The sequence below is a fragment of the Symphalangus syndactylus genome, chromosome 20, assembly GCF_028878055.3.
Source record: "Symphalangus syndactylus isolate Jambi chromosome 20, NHGRI_mSymSyn1-v2.1_pri, whole genome shotgun sequence".
NCBI classification, from domain to species: domain Eukaryota; kingdom Metazoa; phylum Chordata; class Mammalia; order Primates; family Hylobatidae; genus Symphalangus; species Symphalangus syndactylus.
In genome coordinates this window covers 51,686,370-51,705,295 of record NC_072442.2, presented here as the reverse complement: position 1 = coordinate 51,705,295, position 18,926 = coordinate 51,686,370, and the positions used below count along the sequence as shown (strand labels likewise).

The following is an 18,926-nucleotide window of genomic DNA, read 5'->3' as shown; positions in this document are numbered from 1 at the left end:
TAGCAGCATTCCCTTATCAACATAGATTTTAAAATTCTTAATTATCAAATCAGATCTATTAATAGATGGAGAGAATATTCTGAATAATTTGAGATTAACATTTGAAGATTTATGTATTTCGTCATAGTTTTACAAATATAATCATCTCATTAGATACAGAAAAAGCATATAACAAGATGCAACACTCATCCATGATAAAAACTCTCAGCAAATTAGGAATAGAAGGGAACTTCCTCAGCCTGATTCATTATCCATGAGAAATGAAAGCAATTATAGAAAAGAAAAGAAAGTTAGGGGACTTCACTTTCCTGATTTTTAGGCTTAAAATCAAGCTGTAGTAATGAAGACAGTAGTATTGGTGAAAAGATAGATAGATTTATAGAATAGAATAGAAATTCCAGAAGTGAGCCCTCATATACATGGCCATTTGATTTTCCACAAAGATGGCAGTGGAATTGAGGGAAGGAAGGTCTTTTTATCAAATTTATAAATTTATAAATTTTTAATAAATTTTTATAAATTTATCAAATTTTTATAATTTTTTATAAATTTTTCAATTTTAATAAATTTTTATAAATTTTTCAATTTTAATAAATTTTTATAAATTTATCAAATTTTTATAAATTTTTATAAACTTATCAAATTTTTATAAATTTGTATAAATTTTTATAAGTATATCAAATTTTTATAAATTTGTATAAATTTTTATAAGTATATCAAATTTTTATAAATTTGTATAAATTTTTATAAGTTTATCAAATTTTTATAAATTTTTATAAATTTATCAAATTATGCTGTAAGAACTGAATATCCACTGGGGAAAAACTGAAATGAGTTATAGGCCTAAATGAAAATGCTGAAAGTATAGAGTTTCTAGAAGAAAACAGAAAATCTCTGTGACGTTGGAATAGGCAAAGATTTCTAAAATAAGATATAAAAAAACACAATGAAGAAAAAATTTACAAACTGAACTATCAAAACTTTTTTTTAAAAAGGCACCATTTGGAAAATTATCTGGCAGGGTACAGAATGGGAGAAAAATTTTCATCACATATATCTGATAAAGGACTTGTGGCTAGAATACATAAAGGATTCTTACAACTTAAGGGAGCACACAATCCAGTTAATGTGCAAAAGAGTTTATAGACACTTCACAAGAGAAAATATGTAAATGGCTAGTATACATACATGAAAAGATGGCCAACAGCATTATCAGGGAAATGCAAATTATAAAGCACAGTGTGATACCACTGCATACCCATTAGAATGGCTAAAATTATAAAGACTGAGAAAACCAAGTATGGTGGTGAGGTGATGAAGCTGAAAGTCTCATACACTGTTGATGAGAGTATAATATTGTACAACCACTCTGGAAAACAGTTTGGCTATTTCTTATAAATTTTAAGATAACTTATCATGTGACCCAGCAATTCTATTCCTAGATACTTGGTAAAGAGAAATGAAAACATATGTCCACATAAATACTTGAATGTTCATAGCAGCTTTATTCGCAATAACCCAAATGGGTAAACAATCTAAATGTCCATCAACACATGAATAGAAAAGCAAATTATGGTTTATGTATATAATGGAATACTACAAAGCAATAATGAACTTTTTTTTTTTTTTGAGATGGAGCCTTGCTGTTGCTCACACTGGAGTGCAGTGGTGTGATTTCAGCTCACTGCAACCTCCACCTCCTGGGTTCAAGCAATTCTCCTGCCTCAGCCTCTGGAGTAGCTGAGACTACAAGTGTGCAGCACCATGCCCGGCTAAATTTTGTATTTTTAGTAGAGATGGGGTTTCATCATGTTGGCCAGGCTGGTCCTGAACTCTTGACCTCAGGTGATCGCCTGCCTTGGCCTCCCAAAGTGCTGGGATTACAGGTATGAGCCACCGCACCTGGCCAATAATAAACTTTTGATATGTGCAACAACATGGAGAAATCTCAGAAATATTCTTGGCCAGGTCAAGCCATACATAAACATGTACATACTGTTTAATTTCATACATATGAGACTCTTGAAAATACTGCTTGTCTGGAATTGGAGGAAGAGGTAAGTTGACTCTTACCTCTCAGGCTCAAAGAATTTCTGGGTGTGATGGAAATAATATGTATATTGTGGTGGTTACATGTACTTTTGTCAAAACTCATCAAACTGCATTTTACAAGGATATGGTTTTATTGTATGCAAGCTATACCTCAGTAAACAATAAAAATCAGGTACAGGTGTGGCTGAGTCTTCCATTGTGTGGCTTCTTTCAGCCTGAACCTGTGAACTAAAGGAAGACATTATTCTTTCCCACACACCTGCACAGCCAACAATGGTGAGAGAGGGACCGGAGAACTGCAGTAAACTTTCCCATTCAAAGAGCAGAGAAATGGGAGGCAGATTGCAATGATAGTTTATAGCAGTTCTGAAATCTAGCCAGGCATTTGTTGCCCGTTTCATGATAGATCTTAGTGCTGCGTCTTGGGAGTGGTTCTTCATGGCTGTTTGCTCTGTTTTTCATGATCTTGGCTCTTCCCTCTGAGCTATCTTTCTGTTACCATAAGAAATAATTTGCTTTCACCTGAATAGTTTTTTCAGCCTGCTTTCTGTTTGTATGAATTCAGGGAACCAAATGCATATTTTCATCTTGAACTCTTTCAAATGAAGCTATAATTCCTTTAAAAATTTTGCAGCTTTCTGTGTATCAAATTGTAATCCATTCCATTAGACAAACACCATATTCACAAATTTCTTTGAGACAGACTTTCTCTGTTTTGGTCCAGGAATCAGGATGCTGTGGTACAACACCCTTATGATTCTTAGAATCCCTCTTATCTGTCAGAGAGCTTCTAAGAGGTACAACATGGAAACGTTTAGAAGCCTTTTTGTTTTCCTTTTTTCAGGCATTGCCCAAATCTTTCTGAGGTCTTAACCAAGTGTTTAAAGATGTGTCCTTGAAATTTTGATCCTGAGTCCATATTTTACTGGCAAAACCTTGGATTTGATCTTTGCCCTTGGATTGTTTCTTCCTTCAGAGCTTTTACTAGTGGAAGAAGCTGAGAATGAAAAATAATTTGCTTTTACCATCTTATATTTCCTATGTTGGACATATGAATATATCTCTGGACCCTGCTTGAAATCTGAGCCTTGTCTTCTCTACTTCATTTCTCTTGATTTCTTCTGTTTCATACACAGCTAAAATAATCCATTTGGCAACAAAAATCAAATAAAATACCTAGGAATAAATTTAACCAAAGATGTAAAAGATCTATACACTGAAAACTATAAAACATCAATGAAAAAAACTGAAATGGAAAGATATCCTGTGCTTATGGATTGGAAGAATTAATATTGTTAAAATGTCCATACACAAAGCAATCTACAAATTCAATGCAATCCCTATCAAAACTCCAATGGCTTTTTTCACAGCAATAAAAAATCCGAAAATTCGTATGGAATCACAAAAGACCCCAAATAGCCAAAGCAATCTTGAGCAAGAAGAACAAAGCTGGAGAAATGATGCTTCCTGATTTCAAAATGTATTACAAATCTATGGTAATTGAAACAGTATAATACTGGCATAAAGACAGACATATAGACCAATGGAACAAAATAAAGAGCCCAGAAATAAACCCACGCATTTACAGTCAACTGATCTTTCACAAAGGTGCCAAGAACACACAATGGTTAATGGATAATCACTTCAATAAATGGTGTTAGGAAAACCGGAAGTCCACATGCAGAAAAAGAAAATTTGGCCCTCATCTTGCACCATACACAAAAATCAACTAGAAATGGATTAAAGACTTAAACATAAGATCTGAAGCTGTAAACGACTAGAAGAAAACACACGGGGAAAACTTCTTGACATTGGTCTAGGCAATAATTTCTTAGATATAACCCCAAAACACAGGCAACTAAAGCAAAGATAGACAAATGGGATTTTATCAACTTAAAAATCTCCTGCACAGCAAACAATCAACAGAGTGAAGAGACAAGCTACAGAATCAGATAAAATATTTGCAAGCCACATATGTGATAATAGGTTAATATTCAATCTATATGAAGTACTCAACTGCCCCAAAACAACCCAATTTTAAAATGGGCAAAGAACTTGAATACACGTTTCTCCAAAGTGGACATACGATATATAACATGTTCAACATCACGAATCATCAGCAAAATGCAAATCGAAACCACATGAGATATCACTCACACCTGTTAGAATGACTGTTATCAAAAAAAAGTTATCAAGTGTTGTCCAGGATTTGGAGAAAAGGGAATCTTTGTCCACTCTTGGTAGGAGCATAAATTGATATAGCAGTTATGAAAAACAGTATGGAAGTTCCTCAAAAAATCAAAAATAGAACTACCTTATGATTCAGCAAATCCCTCTTCTGGGTATAAAGCTAAAGAAAATGAAATCAGGATCTCAAAAAGCTGTCTGTACTCCTGTGTTCACTGCAGCATTATTCACAATAGTCAGGATGTGGAAACAACCTATATGTTCATCTACAAATGAATGGATTAACAAAATATGGTATATACATAAAACAGAATATTATTCAACATTAATAAAATGAAATGCTATCATATGTGACAAGATAGATGAAGCTGGAGGACTTTTGCTGAGTTAAATAGCCAATCACAATAGAATAAATACTATACAGTAGTCAAACTTATAGAAGAGGAGAGTAGAATGGTAGCTGCCAGGGGCTTACAGACGGGGAAAATGGGGAGTTGCTGTTCAATGCATATAAAATTTCAGCTACAGAAAATGAAAACGTTCTAGAAGTCTGCTGCACAACACTGATTATAGCTGCAATACTGTGCTGTACACTTAAAATCTGAAGTAGATCTCATGTTGCGTATTTTTACCACAATAAATAAAAAAACTTTTAAAAAGGGAAATTTCTAAAATGTTTATTTAATTTTTGTTTTCAATATGATTCAAGCAGACATTTCATATGTGAAAAGGGGATGAACAGTCTGATGATAAAAATGTGCTTACAATTGAAAAACATGATTACTAAATCTGAAAATCACGATGGAAACAGAAAACAGCAGATTAAATATTACAGAAAATCAAATCAGTGAATTAGAAAACCAGCTCAAAAAGTTCTCTGAGAAAACAAAAGAAAAAAATAAAAACATGGCTATAACTAATGGAAGTGTAAGAGATGAAGAATATAGATTCAAAATCCCCAATACAGAGATAATATGTATTCCAAGAGGAAATAGAAACTGGAGAAGCAATAAAGAAATAGTACTCACAATGCTCATCAAGATTATATGGAAAAGAGCCTTAAAGAATGAACTTAGGGCTGGGCATGGTGGCTCACACCTGTAATTCCAGCACTTTGGGAGGCTGAGGTGGGCAGATCACTTGAGGTCAGGAGTTTGAGACCAGCCTGACCAACATCGTGAAACCCCAACTCTACTAAAAATAAAAATAAAAAAAAATTAGCCAGCCACTCGGGGAGGCAGGAGACTTGCTTGAACCCAGGAGGTGGAGGTTACAGTGAGCCAAGATTGCACCATTGCACCCCAGCCTGGGCAACAAGAGCAAAAATAACAGTAAATGGGATTGCTCTCTTGATTTCTTTTAGGATAATTCATTGTTAGTGTAAAGAAGTGCTACCGATTTTTGTATGTTGGTTTTGTATCCTGAAATTTTACTGAATTCATTTATTAGTTTAAATAGTTATTTAATGCAGTCTTTAGGGGTTTCTGCATATACGATTATGTCATCTGCAAATAGAAACCATTTTCCTTTTTACTTTCTGATTTGGATGCCTTTTTCTTGCCTGACTACTCTGGCTAGGACTGCTGTACTATTTAATAGGTGGTGACAGTGAGCCTTCTTGCCTTGTTCTTGATCTTAGAGAAAAAGCTTTTTTTAGCTTTTCACTCTTCGAGTATTATGCTAGGTATGGGCTTTGTCATATATGCATTTTATTATTTTGATGTACATTCCTTCTGTACTGAATTTATTGAGTTTTTATCATAAAAGAATGTTGAATTTTGTTATACTCTTTCTGCATCGATCCAAATGATCATACAATCTCTATTCTTCATTCTGTTAATGTGGGGTATCACATTTATTGTTTAGCATATATTGTACCATCCTGGCATCTTAGGGATAAATCCCACTCGATTATGGTGTATGATTCTTTTAATGTGCCATGGAATTCAGTTTGCTAGTATTTTGTTGAGGATTTTTGCATCTATGTTCTTCAGGTATATTGGCTTGTAATTTTCCTTTATTGTAGTGTCTTTGTCTGGTTTTGGTATCAGGGTAATGCTGGCTTTGTAAAATGAATTTGGGAGTATTCCCTCTTCTTCAGGGTTTTGAATGGGTTTGAGGAGGATTGGCATTACTTCTCAAATGTTTGGTAGAATTCACCAGTGAAGTCATCTGGTTCTGGGCTTTTCTTGGTTGGGAGATTTTTAATTACTGATTCAGTTTCCTTACTAATTATTGGTCTGTTCATATTTCTGTTCTTCATGATTCAATCTTGGTAAGTTTTGCATTTCAAGTAATTTGCTCATCTCATCTGGGTTATCCAATACATTGGCATACTGTTGCTCTTAGTACTTTCTTACAGTTCTTTTCAGTACTTTTTTGTTTTTCTCTTGAGATAGGTTCTCACTCTGTCACCTGGGCTGGAGCACAGTGGTGCAATCACTGCTCACTGCAGCCTTGACCTCTTGGGCTGAAGCAATCCTACCTCATCCTCCCAAGTAGCTGGGACCTCAGGTGTGTGCCACCACATCCAGCTAATTTTTATTATTATTATTTTTTGTAGAAATGAGGCTCACTATGTTGCTGAGGCTGCTCATGTACTACTGGGCTCCAGCAGTCCTCCTGCCTCAGCCTCCCAAAGTGTTGGGATTACAGGCATGAGCCACTGCACCCAGTCATTCTTTTTATTTCTGTTAAATTGAGTGTAATGTCTTATCTTTCATTTCTGATTTTAGTTGTTCAGTCTTCTCTCCTTTTTTCTTATTCTGTGTAGCCAAAGGTTTTTCAATTTTGTTGATCATTTCAGTAAATCAACTCTTAGTTTCATTTTCTCTGTTGTTTTTCTATTTTCTGTTTTATCCCTGCCCTAATCCTTACTATTAATATTTACTTCCTTCTGCTGGCTTTGAGTTTAGTTTGTTCTTTTTTTAGTTCCTTAAGGTGTACATCTAGGTTGTTAGAGTTTTTTTCTTTTTTAATATAAGCTTTTACAGTTGTAAATTTTCCTCTTAGCACTGCTTTCACTGAAACCTACACATTTTGGTATGTTGTGTTTTTGTTTTCATTTGTCTCAAGATATTTTCTAATTTCCTTTATTTTGCTTTCTGATTTGACTCGTTGATTGATGAGAATTTGTTGTTTCATTTTCACACATTTGTGGACTTAATAAATCATTTTGGGCTGGGCGTGGTGGCTCAAGCCTGTAATCCCAGCACTTTGGGAGGCCGAGGCGGGTGGATCATGAGGTCAGGAGATTGAGACCATCCTGGCTAACACGGTGAAACCTCGTCTCTACTAAAAATACAAAAAATTAGCTAGGTGCGGTGGCGGGCGCCTGTAGTCCCAGCTACTCGGGAGGCCGAGGCAGGAGAATGGCGTGAACCCAGGAGGCATAGTTTGCAGTGAGCCGAGATTGCGCCACTGCACTCCAGCCTAGTGATAGAGCCAGACTCCGTCTCAAAAAAAAAAAAAAGTCATTTTGTTAATTGCTTTCTGACTGTTATATAGTTCCTTTGTTCATTTCTTCCTTATATTTCCTTGTGATCTGATGATTTGTTTGTTGTTGTTGTGGTTTGCTTTGATTTTTTAAAAATATTTTGTGTACCTACTATATTTAAAGAATTTGTGTTACCATAAGGCTTACATAAATCATCTTATAGTTGTAACAACCTATTTTAAGCTGATAACTTCGATTGCATTAAAAAATTCAATACTTTTACTCACTCACACACTTTGTTATTAATGTCCCAGTTTTCACCTTTTAATATGCTGTATTCATTAACAAATTATTTTGTGGTATGAAACCATCCAAGTTGTCCCATAAAATGGATGTTTATGGTTTTTTTGAATAAACATAGACGTTAACCCACCCAGTCTTAACACTGGAGAAACTTAACGGTTGTCTTATTTGAGTTCCTTTCTCTGGAAACCAACCGTCACGTATTCAAGATAGTATCAAGGAACTGAAACTTACCAAATCACTGCATCTAGACAATGTTATGCCAGACCCCTCACCTATCATGATTGCCTAACCAACCATCTGCTTCCTGTTGACGAACTCCGCTTCCTTACCACTCCCTAATTCCTGTTTTCCCACAGGTAGTTAACATTTCTTCCCTCTATATAAACTAATTTTAGTTGGGCGAGGAGATGGATTTGATACTGATCTCCCATATCCTTGGCTTCAGTGCCCAAATAAAGCCTTCTTCCCTAGCAGTACTCATTGTTTCATTGATTGGCTTTCTGTGCAGTGAGCAGTGGGACCTAGACTGGACTCCTTGTGTTTCGGTAACAGTTATAGTTATTTTTAAGATTTTCATCTTTTCATTTTTATGTTGAAGTTGAAAATGATTTATGCACCACTATTATATCAATAGAGTAATCTGTATTTTATATATAATTACTTTTATCAGTGAGTTTCATATTTTCATGTGTTTTCATGCCACTAACTAGTGTCCTTTCATTTCAATTTGAAGAACTCCCTTTAGAATTTCTTTTAAGTCAAGTGTAGTGGTGATGAACTCCTTCAACTTTTGTTTGTCTGGGACTGTATCTCTCTTTCATTTTTAAAGGACAGATTTGCATGGTATATAATAATATCCTTGACTGGCAGTTTTTCTCTTTTAGTACTTTGAATATATCATCCCATTCTCTCCTGGCCTATAAGTTTCTGTTGAAAAATCCTTTTACAGTTTTATGAGTCTCCTTTGTATGTAGTGAGTTGCTTTTCTCTTTTTGATTTCAAAATTCTTTGTCTTTGACTTTTGGCAATTTGATTATAATGTGTCCTTGTGTAGATCTCCTTACATTCAACCTACCTGGGATTCTTTGAGCTTCATAAATCTGGATGTCCATTTTTCTCCTTAGATTAGTTCTTTAAATAAGCTTACTGCTTTTCTCTCTCTTCTCTTTCTCTGACTTTAGTAATATGTAAATTGGCCTGCTTGATAGTGTCTCATAAGTTTCTTATGTCTTTTAAAAACATTTTTGCTCTGTGGAATCTATAATTTCAAATGTCCTGTCTTTGAGTTTACTGATTCTTTCTTGTACTTGATCAAGGCTGCTGTTGAGGCCCTTTAGTTAAATTTTTAGTTCAGTTATTGTATTCTTCAGCCTTCAAATTTTTCTTTTTAAAAATATTTTGTTTGTTAAAATACTCATTTTGTTTATGCATAATTTATCCTAAGCTTATTGAATATTTTGATTATGGTTATTTTTAATTCTTACCAGCTAATCCATTTACCTTCATTTCTTTGGGGTTGGTTTCTGAAGATTTATTTTGTTACTTTCTTTGGGCCATTTTTCATTTTCCTTGACCCTTTGTATTAATGTCTGCATATTTGAAAAACAGCCACTTCTTCCAGTCTTTATGGATTGGCTTTGTACAGGGGCAGACCTTCAGGAATCGGCCTGAGTAGAGATTCTGGAGTCCTCATAAACTTTTTCTGTGGATATGTCTTCTCTGGACTTCGGTGTGTAAATTTCTAAATAGTGGGATTTGCTGGTTTCTGTTTTTAGGAGATCATAATCTCTTGTTCCTTCTTATTCTGTGTCTTGTACTATGGGCCTTCTGGAGCTAGTAGCACACTGGCTCAATCCTTTTTTGGTTATTACTTGCTTTTTTATTTTCAGCTGCCCCTAGGCACTTAGTTTATGCTGCATCCCACCAGTGCTTCAAGACAGATGAGACAGAAACAAGTTCCTTGGGCAGTCCCCCAAGAGTCTGAATGTTGGATATATGCTTTAGTCTTCTCTTTCCCTCCCCAGGGAGAAGCTGTGGACCATGAGTTTTTCTAATTGTGTCATGCTGAGCCAGGGGTAGGAGCTCTGACTGTGAGTGCTTACTAGTCCAAACCACCACCTTTGTTCTTAGTGGTCCCCAGGCATTTAGAGAATACTAGTCCTGTGAGCACTTGCAGAATCCTGTCCCTTAGGCAGCCCCTTCCAGAAGCCAGAATGTTGGACAGATGCTTCAGCTTTTTCCTTCCCCAGGGAGAGGTTGGGACTGGGAGTTTCCACCAGCTATTTCTGAGCTGGTGGGAGGGGCTATGGTCAGTTACTGCATACTAGTCCAAACCGGAGGCTTTGTTCTCAGCAGTTCCCAACCTGGGACCTTTTCCTGTCAGAGCTAAGATACAGGCAAGACAGCAACAAGTCCCTTAAGTAACCTTGCTTATGGCGCAAGAGGATTCCACAAATTTTACTAGTGGCTTCAGTGTGGTTGGTTTCATGCTTGCCTGGGGTACAGGAACCTCTCATCTGGTCTCTGGATGTCTCACAAAGGGAATTTTGGTCCATGTATTGTTGTTGAATTTATGTGTCCATTGAGAGAAGGAGAGTCTTGCTGACATCACCCCCTAAAGTAATTTTCTTTTACAGGAGGGCATTTGATTGGTCTTCCTTTAGGCTTTATATCTTTATATATATATATATATATATATGTATATATATATATATATACATATATATATAAAATATCATTCCTTATTTCTTTATCTGTACAAGGATAAGTTTATATTTTTCTAGTATTAAGAATCAGCATTGATACTTTGAGAGTGTTTGTGAATTCCTGTTGAAATATTTTCTCATTAGCAAAAAGTGAAAGGGAAAATTTATATTCTCCTAGTTTTATGGCTTAAGAGTAAAGGGCATGTCAGGGAATGTTACAAATGTACTGAATTTTTTCTTTCCATGTTGGTTTTGGCATCCTGAAATTAATTGAGGCACAATACCGCTTTTCTGCTTGACACAAGTACCATATTATGAGCTCACTGTGATCAGGTCCCCTGTACCAGTCGTAGGTTGTCCTTATAAGCACCAGGAGTTGCTGTTCTGTGTGGCGTGTGGCACTTGTTATTCATAAAAAGGCTTTTAAGGTTGAACTTTTCTCCCACTTTCTATTTTCACTGTTCACCTAGACCACCAGCGCCATCACTGAATTTCAGCCTTTGTACTTACTTAGAGTTTAAGTTGTTTCCAGCTGGAGACAGTCTTATGGCAGAAAATGAAACTTCTGTACCTAATGTCCTGTTTTTCTTGTGCCAGCCAGATTTTAACAATGATACCGACCTTCTCCTTCAGTTGACTCAAATGCGTTCACAAGAAGCTGGCTTCCACAATGCCTCTCCATTACTTGGCCTTCATTGGTGCACGTATTAGGGGTAACATAATAAGTTTAGTTAATAGTAATGGACATGTTGAATTGGAAGTAGGGCTATTCAATTTGTATTTGTAATGGGTTTGGAGGCCAAGAGAGAAATTTGGACTACAGATGTAGATTTTGTAAGCAAAACTTATTATTTGAAAAACTAATACATTGGATCATCCAGAGAAAGCATGTAAAATTAAAATAAATTAGACACAGAACTCTGGGATCACAGCATGTATGGATGGGCAAAGAAAGCTAGTGAAGGTTATTGTGAAGGGGATCTCTGAATGATAGGATGAGAACCATGGAAAAATGGTTTTTGTTTGTTCGTTTGTTTTTAGACAGGGTCTCACTCTGTCACCCAGGCTAGAGTGCAGTGGAACAGTCACAGCTCACTGTAGCCTCAACCTCCTGCAGGCCTCAAGTGATCCTCCTACCTCAGCCTCCCAAGTAGCTGGGACCACAGGCATGTACCACCACGCCCGACTGACTACTTTTTGTCACATGTTGCCCAGGCTGGTCTCAAACTCCTGAGTTTAAGCAATAGGCTGACCTTGGCCTCCCAAAGTGCTGGGATTACAGTTGTGAGCTACTGCACCTGGCCAGAGAATGGTTTTATGGAGCCATTGAATTCAGCATCTTTAAACTACTGTCTCTAATGTTTTAGTGACATCAACTAAATTAAGGACAGATTATGACTCATTTGCTTGAGTGTCTAGGAGACTGTTGATGACCTTAGTTATAGCACTTTTGGGATGAATGCAAGTCATATTGTAGTTGATTGAAAAATATATGACAAGTTAGAGCATGGATGCAATAACATTTCTGAAAATTTATTGTGAGGGTAAAGAGTTTGGTACAGAAGGACAGCTACAAGTGAATCAAGAGGGTGTGTTGTTTTATGTATGCAACCCTGTGCAATAAATAGATAAATATTTCAGGCTCCTTTTTAAATTAGTATTTTTTTATGAGAAGAATTTTAGTATTAAGCATTTTTCAATTTTTAAGTATAGATCTTTTTATGATTATTTAATCTATTCTTAAAGAAGAATAGGCCACTGCTTAGTATGACATATAAGGTTACCTCTCCTCATAGAGTTTTAAATGCTTATATCAGCTGATGCACATTGACTGGTATAATTATACTCAAAATATTAACTTTGCCCATTTTTCTCATTTGCTTTTAACTATTTGGATGTTTATGATACTGAATAGGGGTATAAAAAATAAGCAGCTCTCTTTAAAACAGCTTTTTCAGCCATTTTACGTTACTTATTAACTAGTCTAAGGAATGTTATTCTATCAGTTTTAGTTACAAAATACATTCATTTTAATATTGTCTTTTGAATTAATATTCTGTCTTTTGGAAATACTTAGCATAGGTCACAGTTTGTGAAGGAAATCCTGATATGGTTTGTGGTTGAATGTTAGTGACTTTAATTCGTTGTATAATGGTTATTTTCCATTTAATGTATCTTGAAGCAGTTGTTCAGAGAATAGGTGTTCATAATCATGGAACTTTCATTGAAGTGGTTTGAATAAAATCATATAAGAGAGACTCCAGGCTAAAGGAGGCCATTTAAGAATGTATTTTACATGATATTTATATTAGAGTCTTTTTGATGAAGTCGATTTAAACTTGTTTCCTACTTACTCTGCATTTCACATTTTACCTAAATTAACATGGTGTGTTTTTAAATAGAAGACTTTGATATATCTGTGGTTTCTGACATGCTTTCAAATTAATTAAAACTTTAAACTACATGAAGGTTTTGTTATTTTATATATTTTAAGGCTTCATGTTGATGTGGAACGTGAATCCAACCAAGTTTGCTGACCTTAAAACAATATTCTTCCCGTAGAATATATGCTTCATTTTCTCTCTTTTTACATTTGAGAAAATGGGAAAGGAGGAGAAAAGATTTAAATACAGGTGATTTATTATAGTCTGACTTAAAAATAGCATTTGCATAAGCAAGTCTGTGGCATTTATGTAACCTCATAATTTAAATGAAATGAAATATAAATAAAATGGTTATTTGTATTTCTTTTCCTTTTTTTTTTTGGTGTGGAACATCATTTTGTGTGTGTGTGTGTGTGTGTGTGTGTCTTTTTGTTGTTGTTGTTTGAGATGAGTCTCGCACTGTCTCCCAGGCTGGAGTGCAGTGGCACAATCTCAGCTCACTGCAACCTCTGCCTCCCAGGTTCAAGTGATTCTCCTTGCCTCAGCCTCCCAAGTAGCTGGGATTACAGGCACTCGCCACCACGCCCGGCTATGGAACATCATTGTTAATACAAACTATCATCTCATTTCCAAGGGAAAAAAAAATGGTAATCCTAGATTCTAATACTCTGTGTCCTCTGAATTCTCCAAATGGTGATTGTGATTATTTTGGTCTCTTAGCAGGGAACAGTACACTGGGAAGCTCCGAATGAGATCACATTCCTTGAGTCCAACTCAAAGAGAAGATGGACAGAATAATATCCCAAAGATTTGTGTAAGATTAGATTTTACTTTTGTTTGGTTTTTGCTTGTTGTTTTAAAATAGCTGAACAAAGTTTTAATTTCATTTGTTGAAGTGCCAATGATTGCTTCAAAACAGAATAAAGTTGGATGATTCTGGTGAACATCCTGATGTCAAAGAAAGTGGGGTGTTTGGTATATAGTGTAGTATCCCTTCTACTTCCTCAGTGATTCTGAGGTGTTATATTCATCAATCTGTTGTTTCTCCTGTGTATCAAAGAATAACATTTTCCCTTTATTCAGAATATATGTGGAAATGATTATATACCCGATGATCATAAAATTAAGAAGAAACTGGAATTAACTTGTAGTGAAGTAGGGAACACTGCTTTTCTAATGAAGGTAAACTGTGTATATTTTGAAATAAGAATGTCTGTCTTGCATCTATTTGTTCAACATAGATTTGGTTTGGACAAGGTGCTAATGAGCACTCCAGTTAGCGTTTTTTTGTTTTGTTTTGTTTTGTTTTTTTGAGATGGAGTCTCACTGTTGCCCAGGCTGGAGAGCAGTGGTGCAATGTTGGCTCCTCACTGCAACCTCCGCCTCCTGGGTTCAAGCCATTCTCCTGCCTCAGCCTCCCAAGTAGCTGAGACTACAGGCATGTGCCGCCGTGCCTGGCTAATTTTTGTATCTTTAGTAGAGACAGAGTTTCACCATGTTGACCAGGCTGGTATTGAACTCCTGACCTCAAGTGATCCGCCCGCCACAGCCTCCCAAAGTGTTGGGATTATAGGCATGAGCCACTGCGCCCAGCCCCAGTTAGCTTTGAAAAGAGAAACACTGTGCCTGCTTATTCCAGTCTTTATTGCCTAACTCTGGCTGTCTTGAGTTACATGACTTTTAGTTACAAGAGAAAGCATGTGTAACACATGACTGTTTTTGTTTTAGTTTTTTTGAGACAGAGTCTTGCTCTGTCGCCCAGGCTGGAGTGCAATGGTACCTGCATGATCTCGGCTCACTGCAAACTCCGCCTCCCGGATTCACGCCGTTCTCCTGCCTCAGACTCCCGAGTAGCTGGGACTACAGGCGCCCGCCACCACACCCGGCTAATTTTTTGTATTTTTAGTAGAGACGGGGTTTCACCGTGTTAGTCAGGATGGTCTTGATCTCCTGACCTCGTGATCCGCCCGCCTCGGCCTCCCAAAGTGCTGGGATGACAGGCGTGAGCCACTGCGCCTGGCCAACACATGACTGCTTTAGCACGTAGCACTATGAACATAACTTATTGCATTTTATCGAATGATAATTTGGAATTAAAAAAATATAAAGGGCAGCATATTTTAAATAGTGATAAACTGCAATCATTATATTTACTCAGAATAAGCAAGGCAGGTACATTTTCTTATTTAAGAAATTCTTGTTGATGAGAAAAACATACAAAAAGCAGAGGACCACTAGTAGAAGTGATAATGAATTTTAATATAGTATTATAAATAATAATACAGTATTGTATTGAAAAGAAATGTAGAAACTCAGTAAAATATGAAGAACATTTTAGTGCATTTAAAAAAATTACTTCATAGTAATTTAAATGACCATAGATATAAATAGATACATTTGTTAGCAATTAAGCCTTCTAAAAGCATGAGAATGCTGTATCAACAAATCTAATTTTAAAATATACTTTCTGGGCTGTAAAATAGCCATTCTTTTCCACAGACTTACCTTTCTAAGTTTTTACGGTTTTCTGGTCATTGTCAATTTCTGGGCACAGATCTTAGGTTGTCTCTAGTTCATTATAGTTTTAATCTGGGGCTGATAAATGTGTAATACAAAAATTATACATGAATGAAAAAAGCATGGAATTGTTATGTTTTAAAAAGTGAAGAATCACCATAATTGTGTTTTTTTTGTTTTTTTTTGAGATGAAGTCTCGCTCTGTCACCCAGGCTGGAGTGCAGTGGCGTGATCTTGGCTCACTGCAAGCTCCGCCTCCCAGGTTCACACCATTCTCCTGCCTTAGCCTCCTGAGTAGCTGGGATTACAGGTGCCCACCACCACGCCCGGCTAATTTTTTGTATTTTTAGTAGAGACGGGGTTTCACTGTGTTAGCCAGGATGGTCTTGATCTCCTGACCTCGTGATCCAACCGCCTTGGACTCCCAAAGTGCTAGGATTACAGGCATGAGCCACCGTGCCCAACCATAATTGTGTTTTTATGATGTGAGTCCAAAGATTATTTATCTTTATATTCAGTGTATGGGTGAGAATTAATTTAAGAACAAAGAGCTTCTTGGACATCAGCACAAAACTTCCCTGTTAACTAATTTTTATGAGAATAATTCATCTTTTCACGTCGCCCCTGTCCCCCACAACACACTTTAAAGCTACTGTGGTATGCCACAATTAAAACTTTTTGTAAAAGAACTTAAAGAGAAGAGCCTGGATTGATTTTTAATTTTTTTTTTTTTTTTTGAAATCTAGTTACTGTGTGAATATGTTGTTAAGGCAGCACATAGCCCTAAGCAGTCATTACTTAGAACTAAGAACTCTAGTTCAGTTGTAACCTAATCCTTTCCTTTGAGGGCAATACAGCATTACCAGACAAGCACACAAAACTCTCATTGCGCTGAATGACATGTATTTTGTCCTTTTTTTCTCCCTCCCTTCCCACTTCTTTCTCTTCTTTTCCTCCCTCTCTTCCTCTGCTTTCCCTTCTTTTCCTCCCTTCCTTTCTTCCTTTCCTTTTTTCCTTCCTTCCTCCCTTCTTTCCTGTCCTTCCTCTTTATTTCCCCTTTTATCTCTTCTATCTTTTCCCCTTTTATCTTTTCCATCTTTTCCTTTTATTTCTTCCATCTTTCCTTCCTCTCCTCTTCCTTTTTCCCTTTTGTATTTCAGGAAGCTTATTCGAAAAAATCTCCTGTTTCTTTGGATGATAGTGACATTGAAGCTCGCCTTAATAGTTGGAATCTTGGGGTAAAAAAAGTATTTGCTTTATGTATATATAGATGTGTCAAAATCATATTGTATGTGGATAATATCTGAACTAATTTGATTTTATTCAGTGAACGTTGGATGTTAGATATATGTTACTGTGTGGCCTTGAGAAGAGCTTAAGTATAGGAAATAAATAACATTCTGAACAAACATAAAATAGTCCCTGTCTCCAACAAGCTAACTTTCTTATGTGTGAAATAAGAGATATACACATGAAATAGTTAAATAATAATAAATAATAATTAAAGTTAGTATATGGTAGAATACCAAGATGAGTTATGTGAGTCACCCGAGCTGGAGGGGAGGGAAGGAGAACTTGAAGCAACACAGCCGTTTGGGTTAAAAACACTCAAGGGGACCCCATGGATGAGCAGCTGTTATGGAAAACAGTTTATAGAGGCTCAGGGTCGTGAACGTATTTGCTGAGGTAGAGAAGTGGGAATTGGAGGCAGAAATAGGCACGAAGAAAGATGTGGTGGGGTAAGTGAGCTGTTGTGATTGGGTGTTTGGAATTTATGTGTGGAATCTGTGGGCACTGTGTCAGGCTGCGTTGCATTGGAGCTTTGAATGCTAAATTGAGAAGTTTAGCTTTTAAATTTTAGGCAATATTGAGCCCTGGATTTTTTTTTTTCTCATTTCACTTTACATAAATGCTAACTGTTTAAATGCTTTTTAAATTTTTTTATTTTTATTTTTATTTATTTATTTATTTTTATTATTATTATACTTTAGGTTTTAGGGTACGTGTGCACAATGTGCAGGTTTGTTACATATGTATACATGTGCCGTGTTGATTTCCTGCACCCATTAACTCGTCATTTAGCATTAGGTATATCTCCTAATGCTGTCCCCCCGCCCTCCCCCAACCCCACAACAGTCCCCGGAGTGTGATGTTCCCCTTCCTGTGTCCATGAGTTCTCATTGTTCAATTCCCACCTGTGAGTGAGAACATGCGGTGTTTGGTTTTTTGTCCTTGCGATAGTTTACTGAGAATGATGTTTTCCAGTTTCATCCATGTCCCTACAAAGGACATGAACTCATCATTTTTTATGGCTGCATAGTATTCCATGGTGTATATGTGCCACATTTTCTTAATCCAGTCTATCGTTGTTGGACATTTGGGTTGGTTCCAAGTCTTTGCTATTGTGAATAGTGCCACAATAAACATATGTGTGCATGTGTCTTTATAGCAGCATGATTTATAATCCTTTGGGTATATACCCAGTAATGGGATGGCTGGGTCAAATGGTATTTCTAGTTCTAGATCCCTGAGGAATCGCCACACTGACTTCCACAATGGTTGAACTAGTTTACAGTCCCACCAACAGTGTAAAAGTGTTCCTGTTTCTCCACATCCTCTCCAGCACCTGTTGTTTCCTGATTTTTTAATGATGGCCATTCTAACTGGTGTGAGATGGTATCTCACTGTGGTTTTGATTTGCATTTCTCTGATGGCCAGTGATGATGAGCATCTCTTCATGTGTTTTTTGGCTGCATAAATGTCTTCTTTTGAGAAGTGTCTGTTCATGTCCTTTGCCCACTTTTTGATGGGGTTGTTTGTTTTTTTCTTGTAAATTTGTTTGAGTTCATTGTAGATTCGGATATTAGCCCTTTGTCAGATGAGTAGGTTGCAAAAATTTTCTCCCATTCTGTAGGTTGCCTGTTCACTCTGATGGTTAACTGTTTAAATGCTTTGAGGAAACAACAAAAAGTGCTTAAAATGATTTTAGAATATGTTTTATTATAAAAATAATTTATAATTTGAAAAATATAGAAAATCAGAGGAATAAAAATCAACAGAGACCTGTGTTAACATTTTGTTATATAACATACCTTTTCCTCCCTTTTTTCTGTGTGTTTTTATAAGATTCAACAAAATTTATTATAAATGCTATCTTATATGCAATTTAACATTTTATATGAGTTTATAAGAATTCTATATAAATGACTGTGAATGGTAGCATTTATTTTTCTTTTGGATGGATATTCCATAAACTTTTTAAGTGTTCTGCTATTTTTGGACATCTGAATTGCTCCCAGTTTGTTTAACACAAGTAATTTTGCAGTAAAATTCCGTATA

The 18,926-nt window shown here is 36.1% G+C and overlaps 1 protein-coding gene across 7 annotated transcripts in view; it reads left to right on the top strand.

The window, feature by feature from the left end:
- CEP112 (centrosomal protein 112) overlaps positions 1 to 18,926 on the top strand; it is a 551,576-nt gene that overhangs the window by 46,772 nt on the left and 485,878 nt on the right. For 5 of the 7 annotated variants that reach the window (XM_055258901.2, XM_055258899.2, XM_055258897.2 and 2 more), the window contains exons 5-6: positions 13,791 to 13,884; positions 16,748 to 16,825. In XM_055258901.2, the coding sequence (XP_055114876.1) occupies positions 13,791 to 13,884; positions 16,748 to 16,825 (172 nt within the window). Of the gene's footprint in view, positions 1 to 13,790; positions 13,885 to 14,153; positions 14,253 to 16,747; positions 16,826 to 18,926 lie in introns of all 7 variants that reach the window. The other 2 variants (XM_055258903.2, XM_063629347.1) reach the window with 1 other exon arrangement.